The sequence below is a fragment of the Vicugna pacos genome, chromosome 12 (assembly GCF_048564905.1).
Source record: "Vicugna pacos chromosome 12, VicPac4, whole genome shotgun sequence".
NCBI lineage: Eukaryota > Metazoa > Chordata > Mammalia > Artiodactyla > Camelidae > Vicugna > Vicugna pacos.
The window spans coordinates 15,845,680-15,856,508 of NC_132998.1; the positions used below are offsets into that span (position 1 = coordinate 15,845,680).

General features: G+C 45.5%; 1 protein-coding gene across 2 annotated transcripts in view; it reads right to left on the reverse strand.

Annotated features, from left to right (window-relative positions):
* Positions 1–10,422, reverse strand: part of ANO6 (anoctamin 6) — a 187,753-nt gene extending 177,331 nt beyond the window's left edge. The window contains exon 1 of one of the 2 annotated variants that reach the window (XM_072972942.1): positions 9,921–10,422. In XM_072972942.1, the coding sequence (XP_072829043.1) occupies positions 9,921–9,993 (73 nt within the window). In that variant the 5' untranslated portion in view covers positions 9,994–10,422. The remainder of the gene's footprint in view (positions 1–9,920) is intronic. The other variant, XM_072972943.1, reaches the window with a different exon arrangement.
* Between the last annotated feature and the right edge of the window lie 407 nt (positions 10,423–10,829).

Consider the following 10,829-nt stretch of genomic DNA (forward strand, 5'->3'; position numbering starts at 1 on the left):
CGAGGCATAAGAGATGGAGCTGATGTGGGATAAATAAAAAGGACCACAGGCCGGCAGAGGGGTCCCTCTCCCTCATTACAGACATTCGCAGTCCAACAGGACGCCAGCCCACGCCCCTGGCCAAGGGGAGGCTGTCTGTAACAGGTGGCAGAAATGATCTTGCAACCCAGGGAAGAGTCATTCTTTCATCTTCAGCCTAAGTACCTCTAATGATATTCAGGTCTTCACCTGCAAATGCAAACCTTAAAAAAAGATCACTTTCACCTGATCCCTAATACCTACACTTGTCCAGGCTTTTGGTGGGGAGGGGGGGTGGGGGGCTGCCTGGGGCCTCATCTCTCCTCCCCTCCAGATCCAAGTGGATGCAGATTCTCAAGGCATCCCGCAGCCCCCTGGGAGTGGGGTTTGGGTATGTGGGGTCACAAGGGGGCTGAGAAGGTCCTCTCTCAGAGACCTGGGATCATCAATCTCCAATTCTAGAAGACATTTAGAGGATGAGGGGCCAGAACTGCCACTGCCTGCGTATACAGTGGTCACAGACTGGGAAGGCGGCGGTGGGGAGGACGTCTAAGGCAAATAGGTTTTGCACATCAGGTCTGCAATCACTGCCCTCACACGCCTCATGACTGCCCTCCCCCACTGACTGAACTCTCTGATCCTCCACGTTTCTCCAATTTTACCAAATTGGAACCAAGGAGAACGCTGAGTGCTGAGAATCTCATCATTAATCTTTCCTCTGTTCTGCGATATACAGGAGGCTCAATTTTATTCTCTTAGAAGTCTTCTTCCTCACTTCTTGTGCACACAATTACACAATGACACAGGGGAACATACATCCTCTGGTAAGAACTGCCTGACAGCAGTTGGGAGAACGGGATAAGCCACAGGTACGATCGATGGAAATTGAATCATTAATTTATAAGCCATTTATTAGGCGCCTACTGTCAGCCACTGGAACCTTTTGCTAAAATTCCCTGAGATTCCCCCTGGAATAGGTTTCCGGGAATTTGAAGAACATTGTCATTCTGTCTGAAGATCAGTAAAAGTACAGGAAAACACACACGCCATAATTATCTCTTTGCAGAACCCAGACACTATTTTTCAACTCTTTTATCTTTAAACACACGTGTCTGCTGCACAGCCACGGTCACGATCACCCTTAACTTGACACTTAGTGGGCAGTTCCTGCATCCGTAATGTGACACAGAGCAACATGAAACAGCAGAGGGAGGACTTCAAGCTCTCTGACGTTAAGAGCAGCAGTTCCCCTGACTGCTTTTAAATAAAAGAATTCATTACGAAGGTGAGATTGGAACTCGCCACTCCTGGAGTGTGAGTGAAAAGGCCCCACACCCAGCCCAGTACGGGCTACCTAGCTTCCTCCTGGCAACCCCACAGGGCTGAAAAGACAGGCTCAGAGAAGCCAAGAAACTTGCCCCAGGTGACAGATTCTAAGTGACAAAGCCAACCGATAATTCCGGTCTTCCGACTGCAAGCCTGGCCTCTGCCCCCTCACAGCTCTGCAGCAGCACCGCCAGCATGTGCTCTTTCTTTTTTTTTTATTCTCTCCTGTCCTCTTTAGGGATTAATTCTCCCCAGATGCTTTAAACTGGCTGCTTCTTAGAATGGATGCTAATTAATTTTAGTTGTATTTTAAAATCTCCTACTTTCCCTAAGTGGCATCTAAGATCAGCGAACTTGTACTTTGTTTCTTTACTATTTGCATTTCTTAGAAACAAAGGTGGGTTTCATTTGTTGGTTTTTCTTTCTGTCTTTTTCTTTTTTTTTGGAAAAAAGTATGTTTTACAGAGATTGAGCATTCAGCACGTGTTTAACAAGTAACAGTAGAAGGAAATAAAATGATACAACAAATGAATGTCATTGTTTAAAATCACAAATTATAACAAAAACATTTAAAATAATGTTAAGAGTCTGGCTGAGTTTTATATGTGGGGAGAGTGTATTATTTTTGTTCAGAACCTAATGGGGAGAATTTTTTCCTAAAAACTTAGCACAGATCAGGAAAAAAAATTTTTTTAAACATGCTTCAGGTTGTGCATGTGATGCCACAAGAAAAATCTAACCATCATCTTGTCTGTGCAAAGCCAAAGGCTGTTTTTCAAATGTCTAGAATGTCTGAAGAAATCATTAAAAAAAAAATCAATTATGTAAACACAATGTTAGTTTATAGAAAACAAGCTTTATAAACAAGCCTATAATTTGCATAATTGTACTCTGTGAAAGAACGCCTACTTACATGACTTTGACCTTTGGCTAAAGTTCTGCCAAAGTAAAAAATTATAGAAAAGAGAATTTTAATGACCATATCCTTTTTTTCCCCCTAATTTCAAGTATTTGTATTTTTAAATAATGTGGGAAATAGTAGCGTTTCAATGTGCTAGACTGAAAGCTTTAAATATAAAAGCAACATCTGGACTTCACAAAAGAATATTTTTTTCTTTCATTTGTATTTTTAGCGGCTGAATGACTTACGACAGCAAGTTCTTTCAATTAGTATTCAGACACGTAGCCAGGGCAGTAATAAATACCATGGCAGAGTAAATTGCCTATTAACCCTTCAACTTGTCTTCTATGCAAACGTTCCATCTGATTTGGGGCTGAATAGTATTTGGCTTGCTCTTTGGTATGTGTCCAAAATTTTCCATCGTTGACATTTTCATCCAGGATTCTTTAAACTGGCTGCTTCTTGGGATGGATGCTAATTAAATTTAGTTGCATTTTTTTTAAAGCAAGACAAAAACTAAAGGAAAAGCAATCATGACATAAGACGATCACTTGACTGTATTAAATTCTCCCGATCTCGATATTCATATATGAGGTACCAGTCAATCAAGAAGGACATTTCCTAGGTTGAAAGTAATTGGAAATGATGTTTTTCTGTTCTAAAACTAGCGATTTTTGCACAGACCCAGCCTGGACTGATTTGTATCAAAAGCAGATCAAGCAGTTTAAATCGTATAGCAAACAAAGCTTCCCATTACAATCTAAAAAACAGTCCTTTAACAAATGTTTGAGACTATGTGCAAAGCACCACCATATGCAGGCTGTTGGGCACAAAGGGAAATAAGATAGCCCTTCTCCCTCTGAGATTATAAGCTTTTTGTTAAGATGTACTGAAGTGGCTAGGGTACAAACTGATAAGTACGATGACAAGAAAACCTAAAGTGTTAGCTAGAGTGGAAACTTCCATGAAATACCATGATTTGAATCTAACTTGCTACAAATAACACTTTGAGAGTTCAAGACCATCCTTTTACTTAAAGCTAAGACTGTGGGGTTCTTAACAACATATTATAATCTCCCCACAAGAATGTCAAAATTTCTCAGAGGGAAAACTTCACAGGAGCTTTTAGTCTAAATTTCTTGGTTTCTAAAAGAAAAAAAAAAATACATGCACAGCAATCAACACATGTGACTGTTGCAAACCCCTGAGCAAAAAAAAAAAAAAAGGGTGTGTGTCTAGAACTCTTCCTCTTTTAGAACTGTGTTTGTGTCAGACCCAAAGAAAAATGACACGTAGAAGAAGAGGGAACCTCTTTGGAAAGCAATTATTTGACTCGAGAGTGAGAACATGGATGATAAATCGTGACTCTGGATTTGGAACTGAAAATAACAAAAGGTTTATGAAACAGGGTAAGACTGACTATGCTCAGAGAGAAAGACTTAAAGATGAGTTTGCTTTGTTGTGCTTTTTTACCTGTCATGACCCTGGTAGAGGGGATGGACAGACGGGGACACACACACACACATACACACCCCATATACATATGAGTCCCTGTCATAGCAAATAAGGCAGAGGCAGCAAGCACCAAGGTTCATTTTTTGAGAAGTCATGGCACATTCAGGGATGCCCACTGTTGTAGCCCCATCCCCTCACCTATCTTCTCTTCCCTCCAGGGCAGGCGCAGGCACCATCTCTGTAGAGCCATCCAGGACTCCCCTAAGCAAGGTTACATGCTTTGTCCTTGGTACCACCATGGACCCAGGTACACATCTTGACTACAGCATTAATCCCAGAGGACAGCAATTATCTATTCACGTATCTGCCTCCTTCCTAGACAGTGAGGTACTGGGGGTCGGGGACCACAGAACCGAGCAGAGTGTCTGGAGGAATACACACAATCAACATTTTTATAACAGGTGACTGAGGACATCTCAAAGTGCTAAAGAAGAGAATTCGACGAGGGACAGAAAAACCACTAAGCATCACGTTTATTATTTAAAAGAGTAATTCATTACTTCCTTCTTTCAACAGTGATTTGCTTGGCTTCCACTGAATATCAAGCACCATTCCAGGCACTAAGGACAAAGCTTAAAACACAAAGCACACAAAATATCAGCCTTCGGAAAGCTTACATTTCAGAAGAGGTGGAAGAAGAGAGAATTTTCTCAAATTACAGTAATGGAATGTCTACAGCATTTGAGATGTCTTGTGTCATCTACAATCAGTCTCCAAGAAATTTACATTCCAATTGGGGGGTAATTAATGCAAAAACAATGAACAACAAATATACAATGCGAATGCCCATGGTGTCAAACAGAAAAATAAAGGGTGTGAGCATTATCAGCAGGTGCTTTGGGCTAGAGGATCATAGTTTTCTGCGTTTGTGATGAGTTTGGAAGGAGGCGGAGCTGCTGAGAAAGGAGAGTCTGGTATTACCTGGAAGGGGTGTGGTCTGAGCCAAAGCAGAGGACAAAAGTGTAAGGCTTATTGGAACAATACAAAATTCTCTCCTCCTACACCTCCTGCTACTACTTTCCACCTAATCACTCAGCTCAAGTCCAATAGTGACCCCGGACTCCTCTCTGCCTGCTGGAAGCATCTGGTCCCCAGACCTTACAGATGGTGCCTCTCTCATAAGCTCTCAGACCCACTGTGCTCTGTTCCCAGGGCCACTACAGGCCATTTCTGAACGTGACAGCCAAAAATGCCTACCCCTCCCATCTCTCCTCCCCAACCATTTTCCAATGCACTGCCAGGGAGATCTTTCCAAAAGCAAACTTGAGCCTTGTCCTCCTTTCCTGATAATGTTTCAGGAGCTCCAAATCACCTTCGGGGGGAAATCAAAAGCCCTTACAACGTGCACAAGATTCTTCAGGGTCCCGCCCCTCCCTGCTTTCCCAGCCTGGTGACTGCTCGCTTCCATCACAGGAACTACTTGGAACTCCAGAGTCTCCTCTGCCTGCCTGGTTCTTTAACCCCCAGCCCAGCAGTCTCTTCTGTGACACTGTCTTCCATCCTCATCCATGGCTGTGTACATACCTCAATAATGTGTACACTGACTGCAAGTGGCTGGTTCCGTGGAACCTGTATCTCCAAGGCCAAGGCTTACTCATTCGTAGTCTCCCAACACCCATTTCAGCACCTCACCCTAGACCGAGCACAGAAGGTTTGTGCAATTAACGTTGATAAAGCAAAAATGGTGCCTGGATCAGACGTGCAAGTGATTAAACATAAAGTTCATAGTGAGGGGATAGATTCAGCATAGGAAGATCAGCCTATATAAAAATGTGACAGTGAAAAGGGAGCCAACAAAGACACTTGAGAGGAGCAGACCATCATCTCTCAGGGGTAATGGGCCTCTGCCCACCCATCCCCCACCCCAATGACATGACCGTGAGCTGTGGGGGCCCGAGAGGAAACTCTACCACGGATAGACTGGGATGTCGCCTGCCACTTCAGTAAACAAAGGATGTTGCTGTCAGAAAGCCACCAACCACTGCAGCCACCCCAATGATGCACCCTGAAGGAGACTCAGGATGGAGAACAGCAGGACCCTGGCCCTAGACAGCTAACATGCATTTCAAAGCAACGATTTCAATAAACCCAGACTCTTGCATTTTCCAATACAAAGAAAAGCACTAAAATCATTAACTGGAGATGTCTGTTTTTTTGTGATTAGTCTTTGGATGTTCAACTACATATTTTTTTTTTCCAGCAAAAAGCTCCTATACATCCTGGCTCCTCCCTTACCTCTGCAACAGTCCCTCAGAGATATCTGAGAAGCCATTATCCCAGGCCACAGTTCTTAGTAAGGCCCCTGAACAAAACGGAATTCTCAACTTCTAGGTTGTTTAACTTCCTTCTTTTCTGAGAGCACTTTTCTTCCCTCAGCCAAGTGTGAACTATGGAAATGCAGGAAACAAAATAAAACAGCATACTAAATATCTACATTCTGGCTATAAAAGATACTTCAATAACTTTCTACATCCACAGAAAGATGCTGAATTCAATTCACTGATTAATTGGGGCGGGGCAGGGTGGAGGGGGTGCTGTGTTCCTGAAGGCAAGGCAGCTGAAAACCCTCTTCCGCACACGAGGTGCAGAGAACCTGCCTCAACCAGTGACCTCCCCCAGCACCAGTGCAATAAAGGCCATAAGCCAAGTATTCCCTGCCTCTACTGCCTGGATGTAACACCTGTGGATGGTTGTTGGCGCTGATTTCTTTCCTTCTTTCTCGGCATGTGCGCGTGGTTTTGATCACCTTGCTTTTTTTGGGGGGGGGGGCGGTGGTTAATTAGCTCCATTTATCTTAATGCAGGTACTGGGGACTGAACCCAGGCCCTCGGGCATGCGCTCTGCCACTGAGCTAAATCCCCTTCCCCACAACTGGAGCTGATTTAGATAATAAGCAGCCTTTTGCAAAAATGCTCTCATGCCAGCAGGCTGCCTCTTTTACAAACCTTTGGGCACAATTTCTGGCGGCCACGAGTTAAGTAAATACGGAAAAGACACCCACAGTGAGATGTACCGTCTTTGATTCTCTAGATTGGTTCAGGCCAAACAAGAAAGCAATCCTTACACTTAAAGTACTCAACGATGCTTCAAGAGCAAGCAGAAACCTACAAGTAAAAACCAAAATCAAAACAGCCTTGAATCCCAGTCTACGAGAGGCCCCACTTCCACATATGTCTATGATGTAACCAGGAACCACATCTAGTTTACATAGTTTTTTGGTCTCTTGCAAATTAACTGATTCACATCAAAATAACTCTTGCTCTGAATTACAAAGTTACTAATTATAGAGATTTCATAGAAATCTTTAGTACCTGAGTGGGCTTTAAATTATACAACTATAAGTAGTGACAATCAAGTACTAGGAGAAATACGATAGTCAACAGCTTTAACGTAGCCCTGCATTACAAAACTAGAGACAGAGGTTAAAATTATCATCTTCATTTCACCAGTCTCCTCTCCCACAGTTGGAAAGTATAATTATTTCATAAAAGGCTGTATGCCATCAGCCTACTTCTGATCATCTCTATAAAGGCTTAATATTTTACAATGACATAAACTTTTCACTGGCATATGAAACATTTCCCCTTGATATGAAATCACTGCAACCCACATTAAATTTGCATAGCAACCCCAAATTGCTTGGACCTATTTAAATGATCTTTGTTGACTGACATAAAATATGTCAATTTGATCCCTATACACATTCAAGTATTAATATTAGTAGACTATGGAGGAGGGATGAAGGAGAGGTAGAGAGATTTAACTTTTCCTTAAGTACAGCTATGCTGTTTGACAAGAGAACCAGCATAAACTGCATCTGTAATTAAAAAGTTAAAAAGCCACACACTTAAGGTGAATTTTATGACACCTCGTCAGGTAAACATAGACTAGACCAAGTTGGTTTTCTTTCTAAACTGAGATGTACTGATGGGACAGTGGGAAAAAAAAGCTGAGTCTCTTGCTTCAATTTCCATTTGAGTTTTCACCCATATTTATTTACAGCTGTCAATGTAAACAGTGACACCTCACCTCACAATAGTCAAGAGTATTTTCCCATGAAACAGACTGGGCTAATTTTATTATAACTTTTTAAAGTTAGTTCCTATGTTTTATATTTTTATGTAATCATGATTTACTACGAAAACCTGCTAAACAGCATTCTACGTTATTGACAGGGGGGTCACCAGGTGGAAAGCGCATTAATCTGCACAGGTCCTGCAAGTCAGAAAACCTGGGTCTGAATCTTAATTAGCTGTGAGGCAGATCAACCTATGAGCTCTGCTTTCCTCACCTGTAAAAAAACAATACTATTTGCTCCCTCTGTAAGGATGGACACCTAATAAATTGTTCTCAAATGAATAAAAGGTGAATCTAAACCATAGAGTGTAATCCTTTCTATTCAATTTGTCTTTGCATTTAAATGAGCAGTGCCAATAATAGCCAAGATACAGAAAGAACTTACTTGTCTACAGATAAATGGATAAAGATGATGTGGTATAGATATACAATGGAGTATTATTCAGACATGATAAAGAAGGAAATTCTGCCATTTGCAATAACATGGATAGAACTTGAGGGCATTATACTAAGAGAAATAAATCAGACAGGAATAGAGAAATCACGTAAGTGAAATATAAAAAAAAGGTGAACTCACAGAAATAGAATGGGGGGGGCGGGAAGATGTTGGCCAAAGGGTACACTTCCAATTATAAGATGATTAAGTTCTGGGAACCTAATGTACTGTATAGTGATGATAGTTAATAATACTGCATCATATGCTCGGAAGTTGCTAAGAGAAGATCTTAAATGTTCTCACCACAAAAAAGAAACGGTAACTAAGCGACGTGGTGGAGGTGTTAGCAAACTCTGATAGTACTCATTCTGCAACACATAAACGTATCAAATCAACACGTTGAATACCTTAAACTTACACATTGTTACATGTCAAATTATATCTCAATAGAGCTGGAAATATCAGAAAAATAAATAAGCAGTAACTAAAATATGAACCAAAAACTAAACCTAACTACTAAATTAAGTTACTTCTAAAGTTATCAGAGAAGAATATATTAGACTATGTTAGAGAATATATTAGATAAGAATATATTAGAGAAGATTAGTGCACGAGCAGGAACTGTTACGTTATTTAAACTGATTTGGCGTCCAGGAAACTGAGTCGGAGTCTGCCTGGTAATTTAATTGCCAGTCTTCTGGAGGGACCCAATATGTAATCATTCCCCGACAGTATTCTCTTTAGGGACCTGATTTTTTCCCCCACTCCTTCAACCGTTTAACCCTTCCACACCCCCTCCCATCCCTTCTGTTTGTTTAACTCTTAGCTCTCCCTTCCTTTCGTCCACTATTGCTAAGCGTTTGTAACTAACTGGAAGTGGGGCACCCCAGGCTTGCCCCCAAGCTCCGGGGGCCCTCTGGACGGGTAGAAATGCCCTGCGGTCCAGCCTGCCAAGGGCTCCCCCCTCCCATCACTCCCCCCCACGGGCGCTGCGGATGGAAAAAGGATCCTGGCCCGCGACCCGGGGTCACAAATCCGTTCCCGGGCCGCCCCACCCAGCCCTCGCCCTCCGTCCGGGAGCCGCGCTTCTGCTTTCGCCTTAAGGACGATTCAGGCGGGTCACACCCCTGCTCCCCGAACCCGCAGCGCGCTCCCCGAACCCCGCCCACAGGCTCGCCGCCCGCGCCGACTCCCCGGAATCCCCCGCGCCGCTTCGAGCCGGAGGAAATGACCCAAAAGTTGTTGTTCTGAGTCAAGACTTCCGCGCGCGGGGGCGTCCCCGTATCTACCGTGACCATTTGGGAGCCGCGCCCCTTGCCCGTCCCGAAACTGATCTGGGGACCCGCGCGTGCCCCGCGCCTCCCGGCCTTCCCGGGGGCCGCCCGCGCGCCCGCCGCGAGCCGAGTCGGGAGGCTGCCGGTCCGCCGCAAAAAGCCGCCGCATTGCGGCCCCGAGCCGGCGGCGCGGGCTTCCTCCTCCCGGTCTCCCGCTGCCCGAGCTCCTCGGAGCGGCCGAGCGTCCCCGCAAATCTCCACCAGGAGGGTGCGGTGCCCAAACGCAGTCCCCGACTGTTGCCCGCGTCGCCTCCGGCTTTCGAGTGCAGACGCGGGGCCCCGCGCCGGCCCATCCGGAGAACCCCTTGCTTACCGATATCCCCATCCTCGTCTTCGTCGTCCTCCAGCTCCATTTCTAGCAGAACGTCCCTGGTCATCATTTGCATGGCTCCCCGCGAAAGCGGCTCGGAAACTGGCGGGAAGTTGGGGGCTCCCGGGGTCCCGAACGACGGCGCTCTGCCGGGGCCAGGGGCCAGCGCCCAGGCGGGGACGGCGGGGCGCGTCTGGCTCCCGGCTCAGGGGCCGCAGTGCTCAGCCCGCGCTCCGGGAAGCCGAGCCCAGGCGGCCGCCAACCCGAGCCCTGCGCCCGAGGCAACCTCTGGCCACCCGAGCCGGGCCCGGCCACTGAGCATGCCCAGTGAGCGCCGAGGCTCGTCGCGGAATGATTGAACTTCCCTGGGTTTACGAGGCTCTCAGAAGGAAGTCGGGAGAAGAGAGGGAGCAGCTGGCGTCCGCGTTGGGCACGCGAGAGAACTCGCGGAAGGGGGAGGGGAGAGCCCGCGAGGGTGGGAGTGGACAGGGTTCCCCAAACTTTGCCCCCGGACGAGGCGGCTTTCTGTTCCAAGGTCATACATGGGCACGTCCTGGGGCCGGCTTTCTTTGACATCAGTTACGGAGAGGGGAGAAACGCTGCTGCAGCTCACAGGAAGGACCCCGAAGGCGAGCACGTCTGGGTAGTGTTTAAAGGCGACGTGGAGCCAATGGAGGACCTTAAAGTATCAATTACTCTGACTCCAAAGGCGGGGAACGTGTGTTCTGTAGGGGGATGGGGAGGGGGAGAGTACAGAGAAAAGAGCCAAAACTCTTAGATAAGAAACAACGGAAGAAAAGAGACCAAGAGAGCGAGATGTGAAGAAACATGTTTACAAAAGGCAGGAGGATTTCCGCATAAAGTGAGGTTAGGAGGCGGGAGAAGCGCCCCCTACCCACGCCCGCAGAAGCG